Raw genomic sequence first — 19376 nt, forward strand, 5'->3', positions numbered from 1 at the left:
ATTAGAGCCTAGGTTATGATTATTTGAGACTGTAGATTAAGTGACTAAGATATAATATAAGTAATATTAGAGCTTAAAATATGATCACTAAGGATTGTAACTTCAGTGGGTTATGATTACTAGGGATATGACCAATGTAGCCTAAATGATTCAAAGATTGGATTTTAGGTCAATATATATTATAATAAAATTTATTTAGTGGCATATGATGTATATAATAGAAATGATGAGTTATGTCTTGAACTTCAATAAGTACGTTTAACCTAAATTTAAGAGGTGTTGACCTTTGAATATAGGATGTTATTCCGACAAGTTCTGTTATGTTGTATATACTTGTTCAATTGCTATGATTTTGAAATTCTAAACTCGATATGGGTGAAGATCATGATAGCTTTTTAAATTTTGATATTAATTGTTTGATCATTATAATTTTAAATTTATTAGAATAAATTTGCTTAGAATATGGCTTAAAAAAGAATTACATCATACAAGAAATAAATATTTTTCGAGCATTAAACCTATAAGAGGATCATGTATAAAATTTATAGGTAGATGAAATATATATATATATATATTTGGTTTATTGGTAGATTGGATGACATGCACATATTAGTAGAATCTTTAATAATTTATATTACCATCCTTTATATTGGATTACTTAACCTTTCTTAAGTTTGTTGAAGATAGTGGTGTGCATTGATTATTTCAAGATAAAGTTTAGATTTTGGAGCTGATCTAAGATATCTTGCTATTATCAAAATTTTGAAAGACTTATATAAGTTTTAATAAATAATCGACAAAATTTCATGTCGGTTTAGTTATTGATGTAAGAGTCATAATGAAAAAAGCTGTCCATAAAAGATAACCAAATTGATTCTATTTACAATGGTATTGAATTTAGACCTTCTAATTTGTTGGAGGTTTGGGTTAATCATTTTATAAAGAAAGGTTAATTTGAAATTATCCCAATTGTCAAAAAATCTAGAGTTAACTTACTCCAAATTAATTCTAGATATATTGAATTCTAGATGAGCAGTGAAAGCTTATGCAATAATTTCAAATATAAAAAATGGATCAAGATTTAATTTTAATATGACATGCTTGAGGAATAGTAAAGATAAAAAAACTTAAAAACTTTATTCTAGTTCTCTCTATTAAAAAAAAATAGAAGGTTGGATCTTTTGCTAGGATTCATCTTATAGCCTTGGAGAATTTGATGGCTTCATATCAGAGTACACAATAGAGTTGTGATGGTTAAGAATACTAATTCTAATGCAATAAGTGATATGAATGGAGACTTGACTTTCATAAAAGAGATTGCAATTGACAAATGAAAGTATAAGATTGTTGATCCTTAAGATCATTTAGATGTGGCAATACTATTTTTGGTGTTTGATTCTTTTGTTATAGTAATATCTGGAAGAATTTTGAGCATATTAAGTTTAAGGTTAGTGGATTGATATTCTTTGATTCAGATCGGATATAGAATATTTTTGATATAGATATCTTTTTCTTAGCTTTGTCATTATTACTCTATTTGTTTGAATGGATTCAAATTTTTTTTTATGATAAGAGTTTAATTGTTATATCATGTAAGAGGTTAAAAGGATAAAGAAGGTTGTAGATTATGCTGAGCATTTAATACTTCAAAATCTTTTATTTTTGTTAAGAATAGGTAGAGTCGATTATGATTTTCATATAAAATAATTAAAAGCAAATAATTTTATAAGCAAAGAATTATGGTATTTTAAGCAAAAAGTAAGAGATCAAAGAAATTCATTATCTCGTGGATAGAAAGGGGTCATGAGGTTTGGGAGGCACGACAAGCTAAGTCTATGCTATGTTGGGTCTTTTGAAGTCTTGGATAGAGTAGAGATATTTCTTACAAACTAGCCTTGCTATTAGAATTGTCTAGAGTGCATAATGTTTTTCATATTTTTTTGTTGAGGAAGTTTGTTTCTGATATGAGTAATGTGAAAGATATGAGCTATTATAAGTTCATGAAGACTTAACTTATGAAGAGTTTTCCATCCGAATTATTCATCAAAAAGAGCAAGCAAGTTTAGATGATGAAACTTTTTTAAGGAAGGTAGAATGTGATATCCAGCCCTAAAATCTCACCATCTTGCATGAATCTTAAGGCATGAAAAAGAAAATAAAAAAAAAATAAAAAAAGGTTGAAGACTCCTGCTGGGAGTCTTTTTCTGTGCGATTTCTGTGGTTGTGAAAGCAGATTCTGAGGAGGAATCAACCTCCCCTCCACTTTATAAAACCTCCCCTCCCTCCTTCAAAGCCACCTAGGGTGAACACTGATCCCCTCCCTCTTCCTTTTCCTAGGATTTTTTTGTTGAAGCCGTGGACACGCTCATTGTGCTCCCCTTGAATTGACATTGGAGATATTGTCAGAGCTCGAGGTATGCCCCTCTTCTTCTTTCTCTCCCTTTTCCCTATCTCCCCTTGACCCAGGGCTCACTGTCGGCCATCGATTTGGCTGGAAAACACCACAAAGAATAATTTTCTATTTTTAGATATTTTTTTCATGATTTCTTATTGATTGGTCCTTACCGTCGACCACTTGTGCATCATCGCCTTGCCCTGTGATTGTCAGTCACTACTGTCGGACCTCCGACCATGCCATTGCATCTCATCGGAGCATGAGCCACCAAGCCTCCCCTCGTGTCCCTCCTCTGTTCGGCCAGGAAAAGAAAGAAGAAAAGAAAAGGAAGAAGAAGAAAAAAAAAGGAAAAAAAAAAGAGAAAAAGAGTTTTCTCTCTCCTATCTCTCTACCCTCTCTCTACCTGACCCATGGACCCTATTATGGATTTGATATGATCTTTTCAAAAAAATCTGGATTCATTTTACTATCTATGCAGTTTGTCAATCTAAGTATGGCTCTTACCGTAAATTTATAAATTTGATCACCATTAATCCCTATGGAGTTATCATGACATGATGCTTGGTGATCTTGATCATAGATTTTTTTTTAAGAAATACGAAGATTCTCTCTCTATTTTCTTTCTCTTTATCCACTTTCTCTCTCTAAGAATACCTATGGACCCCTATCGAGTCATGTCTTCCTCTTCTAAGAACCTATGTTGACTCCGACAAGATGATCTGAAACTGTTTTGATATTTATGTCATATGTGAAACCCAAGCCGGATCTATCTAGTATCTTTGAAATCTACTATTGATGAACTCTGTTGATCGATCTTGATCTTGATCCAATCTATGCTCCATGATTCTTTGATCAGAGTTGCTTAGATTGGATCCTTAGCTAGGAGATCATGAATTGTTTCAGTGTCTGGACAGCCTATCAGATCGACCATCCGATCAACGATGTATTTCGTTATTTAATTTTATTGAACTCATTGAAAAAAAATTGATTATGATTTAATATTTTAAATAAGATTATCTGATTTATTTAAAGAAGACTAAATATTTAATATGGATGAAGTAAGTGGATCTTACATTTCTTATTTATTTTTAAATGATCATATTTTTTATGCAAAAAATTATTAATAATCAAATCATATTTTTTATAAAATAAAGATCAACATATATTATATAAAAAAATATGTTTTATTATGAGCATTGATTCCATGAATATGTTTTATAAAAATAGTATGGTTATGAAGTATGAATTTTATGATTTTTCTACCTATGTATATGTATGTTTTAAGAAAAAGAAATAAAGATTTCAAAAGCTTTCAGATAGCTATGAATGAATCTCTATGAGAAAGTCGACATCCGGAGATAGCATCCATACGAAACATGATCCGGTCAATGGATATAAAGTTGGCACACAAAATAAGAACTCTATCGATTAAAAAATATGGTCCTGTCATGGATATAATAGTGATCTTAGCATGAATATCTGTGGATAATATTTTCAAACATAATACGAATAGATGACAAGAATGATTTATGATTTATGTTTATGAAATATTAATGATTTATGCAAGCATGATCTGATTTATAACTTGTTTTATTATATGCTCTATGAAATATTTATGTTTGTAATATCTGTTACTTTCTAAATATTGTATTATCATGAAAAAATTTATGTTTGATCCGATAAGGAAACGCAGGTTCTACTTGCTAGGCTAGTGTAGCTCATATTCTTTTTATTTTTTTTTTCTTTTACAGAAGAAAAAGGTTAGAATTGATGAAAGATTTAAGCTTGGAGATTTGCGTAGCAAGCTTGAAAATTTGATAGCAAAAGTTTAGTTTATTTTATGATTATAGATTTGTAGTTATTTATTTATGAATGTTGAGATTTGGGTTGGTACTTGCTTTTGGATTAGATGCTCCAAACTAATATTAGTTTAATTATTTGATGAATAGTAAAATTAAAATTTTTATTATATTTTATTTATGAAGGATTTTAGTTGATTATGATTGATTGGCTTCGTGTTATCGTGGACTGTATCTCTCGGTAGCATGGCCGTGTTATATCCCAAATTTGAAACATGACACGATTCAAAAAATATAATGGATCCAATTTTAGAACCCGACTTGGCTCTATGGGTCCTTTAAAATGGTTTGGGTCTATGCAGGTCGGATTGGGTTGGCTCACGGATCAACCTGATGCATTTGCAGCCTTAGTTGCCATGTAATAGTCATTAATTATTAAATGCATTCTACTTATAATTTATGTTTTTTATTGTCTAAGAAATTATTTATTCTTCTATTATATAAACTTATATCTACATTTCATTATCTCATCATGCATCATATGGAGGTATTAAAACAAAAACTTGAAGTGCATCTCATTGCAATTCTAATTCATTTTTTTTTTCCATTAGACAGTGAACAACTTAAAAAGAAAAAAAAAATTTAAATTAAAGAATTATAAGATTTTTTGTCTCATTAATGAAACACCATCAAGGTAGGATAGCTTTACTTTGTTGACTGATAATGAGAGTAGGAAATTAGAATAAATACCAATCTCTATCATGGGTAGAAAGATACAAATCAAAATAAATAGTTCTCATGATCCAGAATCGAAAAATTAGAGTGTGGAAGATTGAATTGCTTGTATTCGTAGAATATTTGACATGATACTAATAATAAATAAATAGGAGTTACTATCCTCTAATTGTTGTTACAAAAGTGATTAGTATTTTTGACATTAAAAGATATTTTGGACTGGTATCATTCTTGTATTTATAGTATGTTTATTGTTTGTTATGTTTATCCTTTAATTATGTTTATCATTTGTTCCAAACTTTTAAAACTTTGCTTCTGTTATGTTTTCAAAAAAAGAAAACTTTCTTTTTATTTGAGAAGCACATAAAAACTTTCCTTCAAAGGCCCGAATTCTTGGGCAACTTTTTCTTTTATAACCTCGTTTGTTATGTTTATCCTTTAATTATGTTTATCATTTGTTTCAAACTTTTAAAACTTTGTTTCTGTTATATTTCCAAAAAAAGAAAACTTTCCTTGTATTTGAGAAGTACATAAAAACTTTCCTTCAAAAGCCCGAATTCTTGGGCAACTTTTTCCTTGATAACCTCATTTATTATGTTTATCCTTTAAATTATGTTTATCACTTGTTTCAAACTTTTAAAACTTTGCTTCTGCTATGTTTTCAAAAAACAGAAAATTTTCCTTTTATTTGAGAAACACATAAAAACTTTGCCTAAATTCTTGGGCAACTTTTTCCTTTATAACCTCCAACCTTTGCCCCTGATCACAGAGGCAAGCATTCTTTCATAAAAGACAAACATGGCAGCCATTTTGAATCTCCTCTCAGCTTCTTTTGTTTTCCTCTGCATCTTAAAAACTGGTCTCTCTCTCTTACCCCCCCCCCCTCTTCCATTCAGTCTCCTGCTATTCTCTTTGAACATTTGAACCATTATTTTCCTAACAAGACAGCTATGATCATGGTTATAATGTTATGTCATAGACTAACAATATTGTTGTCGATGTAGGTTATGCACCGTGCACGGTACTTGACATTGCAGTTAGTCAATCAAAGACAGGACGAAATGTGAACGGAAAGCCCGAGTACCAGGTAGCGGTAACCAATCTTTGTTTATGTGCCCAATCAAGCTTGCTCTTGAAATGCGGTGGCTTCAATAGTGTTTTGCCAGTAGATCCCAACGTCTTCAAAGCGCTCGGCGGAGATCAATGTTCTGTCAACAACGGACAACCTGTTTCCAAAGGCAATACCATCACATTTAAATATGCTTCCGACACTCAGTTTGAGCTCTCGCCGGTTAGCTCTCAAATCAAGTGCGCATGAGGTTTTCATTTGTTTGGCGAGACATGAGATCAGACTATCTGTATGAAGAAACAAAATCTTGGGTTTTTCTTGATTTAAATCTGATAAATAAAGTTGATGCTTGATGGGTGTCAATCAGCAGGAAGAACAGAATGGTGTTGGAGTCTTGTTTTTGCAAGATGACGATATATTATAGTATAGTAACGGCTAAAATATTGATGGTTATGTTCATATCATAGGCAACATCAGATACTGATAAAACTATGCCACGACCAAAATTATCTTCTCTGATCAATACCATGCAAATGCATCCAATTGAAACTAACATAAACAATGAAAATGTGCAGTTTAAAACCACAGCTAATTAACATGCTTATCAAATCATAAATCACACTTCCTGGTATGATAACAACAAGATAATCGGCATCCATTGCTTGATGAAGAATCTGACATCGTTCAATATACTGAACCCAAAATATGTCGCCAGTGAGTCGAGTTGCTTATTTATGCATCTCACCTATTACTTTACGAAGCACCCAGAACGATTCAATATGCAGAACAAGAGTGGAAGTGTTGCTAATCTCCAAAAATATCTCATTATTATTAGTATGGAAGTGACTTTGTAAACAAACTGGAAGCATCTGGTATGCAGTGACATTCAGAACACCATGTGCCAAACCCACTTAACATATATTGAGACAACATAATTATCAGCAGATCAGACATATATGGCCCAGTTAACCTGTTATTATCTTTCAATCAACCTTGTCACCAGATACCTGTAAAACCTGCAGTTTACTTGAGCAAACATCAAGTAACATACGATTACGATGTGAGAAAAACTATTTAGTCCAAGATGTGAACTCAGAGCTGATACCGTGAGGTATAATTGGAAGAGTCTCCCAACATTTCAGCCTGTCACAAGGACAGAACAGTTGATCTGGGAAGACAAGCCTCAGTTGAGCAAAGTGAAAATTCATCATAAATAACATGTTCCTTCGTATCGCCATCATCTTCGTTCAAAAAGAATGCCAAAGGTATGGGCCCAAAGAATAGCAACAAGTTCAGGATGCAGTTGATTATTTGCATGAATATCAAAATCAACCACCTAGGCTTTATTAGCCAAGAAATCCACGGCTCGATTGGCCTCACGAAATACATGGCTAATCTGTAAGGTCTGGAAAACATGCTTCCATGAATGCAGGTCTTGTAATAAATGATGCAATAACCAGGTATTCCCTGGATTTTTTGAGAGTCACTGAATTAACGTTAGGGAATCACCCTTCATGCAGAGTTCCACGGCATGCATCTCAAAAACAGCCAATCTAACTCCCACCCAAGCTGCCACCATTTCAGCAAAAGAAAGTGAGGGTGGCAATACCTCGCCTCCAGCTCTCAACTGTATTGAAGGCGGTAGCTGCTCCAGTGGAAGTCACTAAGGCATCAAAGTTCAGCTTGAAAGCTGCCATGGAAAGGCGAAGCCAACAAATCAGTTTGGGAAGACTGGTTGAAAGATAAAATGGGTTTGTAGCTCACCGCAACAAAATAGGATATTAGCAATGAAAAAACTTTATTGCTAATAGTATATTTTGTCGCTAATATTTAATCGTCAATAATCTCATCGTTGTTAATTTTTTACGGTGGAAAAGAATTTTCATTACAAATAATAAATGTTATCGATGAAAAATTTTTATCATTAAAAAATTATTTTTTTAAACTATTTACGATGAAAAATTTTAGTCGTAAAAAAGATAATTTATGATGAAATTAATTATTTGCGATGAATTATATTCATCGTCATTAATTTAATTAAAAATTTTTATAAAAATTAAATTTAAAAAAGTATTAGCGACGTAAATTTTTCATTGCAAATATCGTAATTTTTGATAAAAATTTTAGTTGCTAATAAATATTAAATTAATAGCGATGAAAATATTTTCATCGCTATCAAAGAGCTCCTGGCTCTCCATTGTCCACTCTGCTGATCGTCGCTGGTGGGTCTGCTGGTAGATATCAATCCTACCAGAAAGCTCGCCACTCTTAACATCTCTCTGCAATTTGAGAATAATTAATTAAATTTTTTTTAAATAGTTAGAGAATTATATACTAATTAAAAATTACTTACCATCTGCTTTATGTGACGAGCGAACGATCTTGAACCCCCACAATGTGGTACAGTCTATTTAGCCTGATTCACGGCATTCTGGACACATCTTCTCTGTACAATTAGTAATCAAATTAGTAGATAACAAACTGAATTTAAAAATAAATAATTCAATCATTAAACTCTAAAAAAAATTTTGGATGTGTAACCTGATATGTTGGATCCTCATAATGTCGACATATGACAGTCCAATCATCTATAGTGATGCTATCACAGGACTGCTACTGCACTACCTCCACCCCATAATCCTGCATCACATGGTACCAATGCTGATGGATGTGGTGGCGATAGTCCTTAAAATGCAAAGATAAATGAGCATCCACAGTTTGCCGCATATGATCCTCCTTAAAATCAATAATATCAAAAACACCATGCCAATAATAAATATTAAAAGAATACTATACTAATTAAATATTCATAGTATAATTTATTTTATCTGTAATCGGATGTAGAAAATCTCTCTCTGAACTGGTACAACATGACGTCAATCGAAAAGCATAATGGGGGCATAGCTATGGCATGTGATGTCCAGCTCAGTCTGTCACGGCTCGCACCATCCCCTAATAGGCTTGGTGTAGTCGGATGGTATCTCGATACAAAGATACTATCTCGGGTACTCACGTCTCCAATGGTCTAGAGTGAGGTTCTTGGATGGACCTCGCCCTCGCCTCACTATCTGTAGAGACTGGCCTGAAACAACAACAAATAAATCATTAGTATGATCGCTATCCAAATAAAAAAAAATAAATTTTATTATATAAAAAATATAATAATACCATTCGAACCCACTTCACTCGAACCCATCTCACTAAGACCTGCCAGTGTAGGACCCTCTAGTGACGGAGCTGGTGCGGCAGTAAAAATCGGTGAAGGTGCCTCAGCCTCTAGTGTAGATGGTGAACGGAACATCGTCATCTATCTCCCAATGCCATACCTATAATTCTTAATATATAAATAAATATAATATTAAACAACAATAATCAAAAATAAATTACATTCTAATTTATCAAAAAAGCGTAACTCTACATTGAAATTTTTTTATCAAAAATTTCAGTAGAGTTTTCTCTAAAATAGAAATATTTTTTATATTTAATTATAATAAATAAAAGTATATAAAATAGCATATAAAATAATTAAATTATAATAAGCAACAGCAATGTCCATTGTGCTAGTGGAACAAAAAAATTATAAATTTCAATAGTAACACTAAAAAATTTATGCAACAAATATAAAATAAACTATAAGCAGTTGAGCATGCAAAATAATATTAACGTAAAATAATAACATGAAATCTAATCACAAAGACTCGATGGTTTTTTACTTTTTTTTAAAATATTTTTTATCTGAAAATAATAAATAATTTTTTATTTTTTAAATATTTTTTACTTAAAAATATTTTTTTTAAAATATTTTTTTCTTCTAAACGAGCTTCAGACTCGGCCTCCCATAGCCCCCGCTCCTATTGCATCAGTGCCGTCACACACCCCGCACCGCCCTGACTCGACCTTTGCGACCCCCACTCCCATGGTGCCGGCACCGTCACACACCCTGCGCTGCCTGGACTTGGCCCCTACGATCTCCATTCCTGTGGCACCGACACGGTCACACACCCCGTGCACCTCGGACTCGACCCCTGCTCCTGTGGCGTTGGCACCGTCACACACCCCACGCTACTCAGACATGGCACCTACGACTTTTTTTTCTTTTTTCCCCCTCATTTCTCTCTTCCCTTCCTCCCTCTCCATCGTTACCCACCCCTCCCCGCTGTCACCCGCTCCTCCTCACCGTCACCTCCCCGGCTGACCACCTCTCCGATCGACCCCCTTTCTGTCGTCACCTCTCGACCGACCCCCATCGGTGCCGTCACCTCCCTAGCCGACCCACTCCGCGGCCCATTTCACCACTGCCGCCTCCTCCCCAGCCCCATCTCCCTCGACCACCGGTCATACCCTCCCCGACCCCATCTCTGTCAGTCGACCCCCTCCTCGACCTTATCTCTGTCGCCGTCGACCGCCCCCTCTCCGGCTCCATCCTGCCCCTGGCCCCATCCCTTCCCCCAACCCCATCTCGTCTTGTTTCGCCTCCGACACCCTCCTCACCGGCCGACCCCCTCCCCGGCCCTGTGGCATCACTGGATGCCCATGCCCCCCCCCGCAGATGGCTCCGCCCCTTGGTGGCCTGATCAACACAAAAAAAAAGGGTTGGAACCTTACCTCCGACGGACGGCGGCGGCGATGGTGGAGAGGGGCTCGCCGACGGGAAGAGAAGGGAGAGAGCACTGAGAGAGGAGAGCTCAAGGAGAGAGGAGAGCTCAGGGAGAGAGAGAGAGGAGAGCTCAGGGAGAGGGAAAGAGGAGAGGAGAGAGGGGAGAGGGAAGGGGAAAAAGGGTTTCGCATGAAGGGATGTCAAGTTGACATGCATTGAATACAGAATTATTAGCGACAAAAATTTTCATCGCTAATAAAATTATTAGTGATAAAAATTTAATTTTCATTGTTAATAATTTTCACTAAAAAAATTTTCTCTCTTAAAAAAATTATTTACAATGAAAAAATAAATTTCATGATTAATTACTTTATTAGCAAATGAAATAAAATTTTTGTCACTAATAATTCTTGCCAAAATTTTTCCCACAAAAAATTTTTCCTTCTTAAAAAAATTATTTATGATGAAAAAAAAATTCATTGTTAATTACATTATTAGCAATGAAAAATTATTTTTTATCATGCATAATTCCCGGCAAAAAATTTTTTTTCTCTTAAAAAAATTTTTCTCTAAAAAAAATTATTTGCGATGAAAAAAATTCATCATCAATAAGCTTATTAGCAATGATAATTTGATTTTCGTTGCCAATAGTTCCCACAAAAAGAATTCCCACTAAAAATTTTTTTTTTCTTAAAAAAATTTATAAAAAAATTATTGACAATGAAAACTAAATTTTTATCGTTAATAATTTTATTAGCAACATAAATATAGTTTTCATTGGAAATAACTTTTGTAAAAAAAATTTCCAATAACAATTTCATAAAAAAATATTTTTAGATTTTTCTCATAAAGAAAATTTTTCATCCAAAATATTTAACAACAAAAAATGATATTAAAAAATATTCATGATCAAAAATAAATTTAGTTTTTCTTAATCTAAAAAATTTTTGGTCTAAAGAGCCTAGTTGATCTTCATATGATTTTATTAAGGTTGATCAATTAAGTGGCTTGAAAATTCAGTGATATTTTTCATATGATTAAAAACTATGATCGACACAAGGATTTATCATCCAATAGAGTTTGATTTCTATCTTTGCAGTCATGCTGGTATAAAGATAATATATTTTTTTTCTCATTATTTTGTTTTTCTAGATTAGGAGGGGCTAATCCCTACTTTTTTACCCTATAATGATGAGTGGCAACTGGTGAACTAATTTTTATAGATAATCTTCTAGGTTTTAAGTATTTATATAATCTAGTTTTATTTAATTTTTAAAATAATTTTTATCAATTTATTTATATTTTATTTTTATTTAGAGGACCAACAGACCAATACATTATCATGTACTGTTGGATGATAATCATTTTTCTGCTGATACATTACAGATGTTAACTAACAATCTTTGTTACAGGTAAGTTAAATTTTGATCATGTTCTTATGTTTTGATAGATATCTTGTTTAGACCAATTTTTAGATAATCTGCTAGCCTTAGTTTCTATATAGAGTCTGATCTTTTTGATGGATGATCGACATCAATTGATGGTTTCAGAGATCGGACCGCTGTGGTGCATCATCTGCCGCAGATTAAGGACAGTGTTCAAGAAGTTATATTTTTCTGTTAAAGATGTTATAGGATTTTGTTATTATAAGAGATTATTGATCAAACTTTTTTGAGATGGTTTAGAAGTACATGACACAATTTAGTCTATCGAATAGTTGATAAAGTTTTATTTTTTATACAGTTGGAAGTTCACATTTTTTTTGAATCAAATTTTTTACGTTTAATTTTTTGAGGCGGTTTGCTCCTAGATCTTATAGACGGTTGATTCGGTTGTAGGTGAAAAATTTTATTGCTTCATCTAACAAAGACTGGGTACTGGAAGAATGATTCTTTTTCAATGTTGAAAGTTATTTTTTTAAAATTTTTGATTTTTTAATTATTAATGATGAAATTATTTCATTGTAAATAATAAAGTATTTACGATGAAAACTCATTTTTTATCACAAATAGTCAATTATTTACGATATTCTTGCCATTTCATCATAAATAATCTATAATTTTTATATTTTTTATATTTTATATTTTTTCATAATATTAGAGATAAAAATATTTTTATCATAAATAATTGACTATTTATGATAGAAAATGAGTTTTTATCATAAATACTAAGTTATTTATGATGTAATATTTTTATCATCAATAATCTATAATTTTTATAATTTATATTTTTTTAAAAATATTGGTGATGAAAATATTTTCATCATAAATAATAGACTATTTATGATAGAAAATAATTTTTTATTATAAATACTATATTATTTATGATATAATATTTTCATCATAAATAATCTATAATTTTTATATTTTTAAAATTTTTATTTTTAAAAAATATTAATGATAAAAATATTTTTATCATAAATAATTGACTATCTGTGATGAAAAATAATTTTTCATCATAAAAACTATATTATTTATGATGCAACATTTTTGTTGCAAATTATCTATAATTTTTATATTTTTAAATTTTATTTTCTTGTAAAATATTAGCAATAAAAATATTTTCATCATAAATAATTATTATTTATGATAAAAATATTTTTTATCATAAATACTAAATTTTCTATGATGTAATATTTTCATCATAAATAATCTATAATTTTTGTATTTTATAAATTTTTTATTTTTTTTAAAATATTAGTGATAAAAATATTTTCATTGTAAATAATTAAATTTTTATGATGAAAAATAAGTTTTCATCACAAACACTATATTATTTATGATTAAATATTTTTATCATAAATAATCTATAATTTTTATATTTTTAAATTTCTTATTTTTAATAATATTGATGTTGAAAATATTTTTATTATAAATAATTGACTGTTTATGATGAAAAATAAGTTTTCATCATAAACACTAAGTTATTTATAATGTAATATTTTTATCATCAATAATCTATAATTTTTATATTTTTTAAAATTTTTTAAAAATATATATGAAAGTATTTTTATCATAAATAATGGACTATTTATGATGAAAAATAATTTTTTATCATAAATACTAAATTATTGATGATGTACTATTTTTATCATAAATAATTTATAATTTTGATATTTTTAAATTTCTTATTTTTTAAAAATATTGATGATGAAAATACTTTCATCATAAATAATGGACTGTTTATGATGGAAAATAATTTTTTATTGCAAACACTATATTATTTATGATGTGATATTTTCATCGTAAGTAATCTATAATTTATATATTTTTTAAATTTTTTATTATTTTTTAAAATATTAGTGATAAAAATATTTTCATCGTATATAATTGCTATTTATGATGAAAATATTTTTTGATCATAAATATTAAATTATTTATGATATAATATTTTTATCATAAATAATCTATAATTTTATAATTTTATATTTTTATTTTTTAGAAATATTGGTGATGAAAATATTTTCATCGAAAATAATTAACTATTTATGATGAAAAATAATTTCTTATTGTAAATACTATATTATTTATGATGAAACATTTTCATCTCAAACAATCTATAATTTTTATATTTTTTTAAATTTCTTATTTCTTTCAAAATATTGATGATGAATATTTTTTGTCATAAATAATTTAGTATTTATGATGAAAAATAATTTTTATGATAAATACTTAATTATTTATGATGTAATATTTTCATCATAATAATTTATAATTTTTAAGTTTTTAATATTTTTTATTTTTTAAATGTTAGTGATAAATTTTTTTTATCATAAATAATTGGTATTTTTAAAAAATACTATTTATCATAAATATTTAATTATTTATGATGTAATATTTTTATCATAAATAATCTATAATTTTTGAATTTTTAAAATTTTTTATTTTTTTAAGTATTAGCGATAAAATTTTTTCATCATAAGTAATTGAGTATTTGTAATGCATAGCATTTTTCTTTGCAAATACCAATTATTTATGATGAAAAACTTTTGTCCCAAATAATTTATAATTATTAAATATTAGGGATGAAATATTTTTATTGGAAATAATATTATTTTTGATGAGAAATATTTTTCATCTTAAATACTTAAATTATTTATGATAAAAATATTTTTATCATGAATATTAAAAAATTTAAAATTGAAATAAATATTTTATTATTTATGATGAAAATAATCATCACAAATAATAAGTATTTATAATGAAATTTTTTTTCCATCGCTAATATCAAACTATTTGCAATGAAAAATTATTTTCATCATAAATACCGTATTATTTACAATGAATTTAATTTTTTATCATAAATACTCTTATTGTCGATAAAATAATTTTATTGTAAATAATTTCATTGTAAAAGTACTCTTTTCTTATAGTGGCTCTTTAGTTGCATGGCCAATTCTCAAGCAATAGAGAGAACCTAACCTTGAAGTAAGTAGGCACGTATACATTGCTTTCCTAAGTAGCTATGAAGGGTTTGAAAATGTATGCTGAAATATCCTTTTGTTGTGGGTCTTTCGGATTATCCATGCTATATATGCCATTAGTGACACGTTTGGTTTATAGGAAGAATTTTTCTTCCCAAGAATGTTATTCTTGGTAAGCTGATTTTTGAGAATATGATATCTGAAAAAGTGGTTATGATATGTTTGGTGGATCATAGAAAAGTGAATTATTTCAGAGTAGCTTATATTAGGTTGAATATTCACTTTTTTTGAAAAAACAGTATAAAATACTTATCATGCCCTTGATATAATAAAAAACATTACCCTATTCTGTGCAATATAATTTTTTGTAAATAAAAAAAAATATGATGGTTAAGGATATTTTTGGCCATAGATGATGGTGGAGGAGGGTTTGAGGCATTGTGATGGAGGGAATATTCATTTCAGCTGTAGATCTTTTGATGGCTTAAAAGAATATTTTTGATACAAAGAGCCTCCAATTCCCATCCATGGAAATTCCAAAAAACTAAATCCTACATGGATTTTTCTTTTTCATGAAATATGAGAATTATATTCACATAGGAACATCTTTTTTCCAACCACATTGAAGATTTTTGAATAAACAAATGAGAGAAGTGAGAGAGATGTTTTCTCTATTGATATCTCAATGATTATATACAGCAATGCCAACTAATTACATGAAAAATTTTAAATGAAACTATATGGAAATAGCAGTAAAATTAGTAACTATTTACAGCACATATTCATATCATTGACCCTTGATTTTTGTTTTCAATATAGCCAGAATCTGAGTGATTTGTTTCCTTAACATCTTTAGAATTAGAAGGATTTGTTTCCTTAATATCTTTTGATTTTGAGGGATTATTTTCCTTAATATCTTTAGAATATGAGGGATAGTTTTCCTTAACACACCGCCTCAAGCTAGAGGGGGAATGAATATGGACTCCCAGCTTGGCTCGAAGTAAGTTGAATGCTTACTTTAACAGATGCTTTGTAAAGATGTCCATCAGTTGAGATGATGAGGAGATGTGTCGGATGAAAAGCGTACCCATAGCAACTTTCTCACGAACAAAACGATAGTCAAGCTCAATGTGTTTAGAGTAAGCATGGAACATGGGATTGATGGACATGTGAAGAGCACTAATATTGTCACAAAATAGTTAAGGGCCTTGATGAAGAGTGATACCAATATCTTTAAGCAGGAAGGTTAGCCAAGTGATCTCTGCAGTGGTGAAAGCCATGGACTTATATTTGGCTTTGAAACTAGAATCAGCAATCGCAGGTTGCTTCTTGGAACACCAAGAGATACAATTTGCACCCAAAAAGACTCAAAAACTAGCCGTGCTTCTCTTTGTGGTGGGATAAGCTGCCCAATCTGTATCATTAAACCCATATAGAAATAGAGGGCTTTGAGCAAGATAGCGCAACCCAAAAATTTGAGTACTCTGCAAATACTGAAGTATGTGCTTGACTGCCTTCAAATGGAGTAAAATGGGAGCACTAAAAAATTGACATACACGATTAACAGCATATATGATATCAGGTTGAGTGAACGTCGAATATTGTAAAGCACCAACAATACTACGACAGATAGTTATGTCAATGGATTGCATATCTAAGGTAGATGATTTTTCTTTTAGAACCATTGGTGTAGACATAGAAGAATTTTCAAGCATCTATGCACGAGTGAAAAGGTCTTGAATGTACTTTGTTTGTGATAGATTGACTTCACTGGAAAAAGGTCTAATTTCCACTCTAAAAAAATTTCGAAGTGAGTTGAGATCCTTAATTGCAAATTCATTGTCAAGATGAGTGATTAAATCTGAAATAAATAAATCATTATTATCGTCAATAGGAACATCATCAACATAAACAAAGAGAATTATAGTAATTGTATTAGTGTGCTAGATGAAAAGAAAGGAGTCTGCTCTACTGCAATAAAATCTAAGATGGAGAAGAAATTGTGAGAGACGATCAAACCAAATATGAGGTGCTTGCTTGAGACCATATAAGGATTGTTTGAATAGGCACACATGATCAGAAAAAATAAGATCGATAAATCCTAATATTTGCTCCATGTAGATCATTTTTTTAAGGTGACCATGTAGGAAGACATTCTTGACATCTAATTGGTGCATATTTCACTTGAGTGAAGTCGAGAGAGTTATGATGAGTCGAATGGTAGTCGGCCTAACTATAAGGCTAAAATTTTTTGTTGTAATATCACTTGCTCTGATACCACTTATTACGGATCCGATACCACCCGTTACAGCAGGAAGAAAAAAGAAATAAAACAGAACATACAATCAAGTATGTGGAATAGCCCAAGTGCTACTTGTATGGGGCATGCAAGCTTCACTATGAAAGAGAAAACAATACAAGAGGAGAACATCTACTCTCAACTTTCATATACACACCTCTCAAGTAGAAGCAACCTTTATAAAAGCTCTCTCAAAATCTTCCAAGGAGATTCTCTGACAGGCCTGCCAGAATCAGGATCCTCGATACCCCTAGATACTTTCTGTGAAGTTAGCTGCTATATCATGCCTCTTTGTAGCTGTTCTGCTTGATGCTTTGCTCTACCTCCGATCCCCTACCGATGCTCTATAGTGTCTGCTCTGCCCATCGTGCACACTCAGCATCCACCGAACTCCTCTCAGCTACTGCCTGAGCCTCCCAAGGTTGATGCCCCTCTTTGCTCGTCAGACTCCTCATGGCTGCACACACATGCTGCTCTCAGTATTTTTTAAGTTTTGGTCACCCACAGGGCTTTCTAAAGCCCTAAAACCCAAAATAGATTAAAGAACTACTGATCGAACTCTAATAGGCTTCTGACTGTTCGATCCATGCCGCAAGCACCACTGCTCATCGGATTGTGCTTGATCAAGCATCTTGGCCATCAGATCAAGACCCAAGCAACACCATGAAGCCCAGAACACTCCTAAACCATTAGATCTTGACCGCAGCCCCCACGGATTGTCTGATCGTGCATCGATCCATGAAAGAACTCATGAGGTGCAAGAAATCAAGGAAAAATATCCCTCTGGACTATGTGGATCGTGAGAAGCATGAGGGAAATGCTTCACTGGTCCATGCGGCTCCTCATGGATCGTCAGTCCATGCACCGCATGTGGACTGCGTGAAAACTCCACATTGGGCCTTGCCTGCACTAGGCTGCCTCCGCATGCACCTGCACGTTAGGCCTAGCCAGGCCATGTGCTCGTGCGAACCTGGGTGCTGTGGGCTGCACGCTTGTAGGCCGCACCCATGGGCTTAGGCCCCCCACTAGCTTCGGGCCTACGCACTGCAGTTCTCGCTGGTCCATGCGCTCCATGCCTTTAGGCTTCTTTCGATGCGCTCTTCGAGCTGAACTTCTTCACATCTAGATTTTCACTCCTGTCGATCAAATTTGAGATATTTGTTCCAACAATCTTCATCTTGACTCAATATTCCGTCTCCATCTGATTTTGAGAGCTTTTGAATCTTCTCGTTCCCATATTCTGGGGCAATCATCTGCTACTCATGGATGGATAAATATGTGAGTCAAGCCAAACTGCTCGATCCCATCTCCATCACGTGCTGCATACCTCCTAATCTGAGACTTGCCCAGGATAGTCACCTGGTGATGTCGCAAATCATCCTCTCGAGTCTCTCATCCCATGCTCAATCCATCTCCATCTGGAGCTCCACCTTACACTGGGCTTTTGTTGGCATCCTCTATGTAGATGGCTCCATCTTGTATAAGAGAGCATCAATCAATCCTTCATGGTAGATCTCCATCTTGATTAGGCCTATCTTCTCCATTTTTGATTTTGAACACCACTGTCACAACCTGCACCTGATACCATCTGGCTTTGATCCAATTATTGTGATATCATTTGCTTTGATACAACCAATTATAGTAGAAAGAAAGAAGAAATAAAATAGAACATACAATCAAGCACGTAGAATAGCCCAAGTGCTACTTCCATGGTGCATGCAAGCTTAACTTTGAAAGAGAAAACAATACAAGAGGAGAACACTTTCTCTCAACTCTTATATACATACCTCTCTCAGCTAGAAGCTATCTTCACAAATGCTCTCTTAAAATCTGTCAAGGAGACCCTCTCACAGGCCTACCAGTACTAGGATCCTAGATGTCCTGAATGCTTCCAGTGGAGCGAATTGCTACATCATGTCTCTCCGCAGCTGCTCTACCTGATGCTTTTCTCTACCTTCGATCCCCTATCGGTGCTCTATAGTGTCTGCTCTGCTTGTTGTGCACACTCGACACCCGTCGAACTTCTCCCGACTGCTGCTTGATCCTCCAAGGATTGATG

At 32.2% G+C, this 19376-nt stretch overlaps 1 protein-coding gene across 1 annotated transcript; it reads left to right on the forward strand.

Annotated features, from left to right (window-relative positions):
- The first annotated feature begins 5727 nt into the window (after positions 1-5727).
- LOC140851570 (protein TAPETUM DETERMINANT 1-like) lies at positions 5728-6247 on the forward strand. Its single transcript, XM_073243384.1, has 2 exons — positions 5728-5788; positions 5934-6247. Exons 1-2 carry the CDS (start codon positions 5728-5730, stop codon positions 6245-6247), a joined length of 375 nt encoding a protein of 124 aa, XP_073099485.1.
- Positions 6248-19376: the final 13129 nt, after the last annotated feature.

The sequence above is a fragment of the Elaeis guineensis genome, chromosome 9, assembly GCF_000442705.2.
Source record: "Elaeis guineensis isolate ETL-2024a chromosome 9, EG11, whole genome shotgun sequence".
NCBI lineage: Eukaryota > Viridiplantae > Streptophyta > Magnoliopsida > Arecales > Arecaceae > Elaeis > Elaeis guineensis.

Bases quoted from the DNA above. Each gene is read 5' to 3' on its own strand.
- LOC140851570 (XM_073243384.1), top strand. From the start codon at position 5,728: ATGGCAGCCATTTTGAATCTCCTCTCAGCTTCTTTTGTTTTCCTCTGC. The intron at 5,789-5,933 runs GTCTCTCTCTCT...TTGTCGATGTAG, and splicing joins CCTCTGCATCTTAAAAACTG to GTTATGCACCGTGCACGGTA.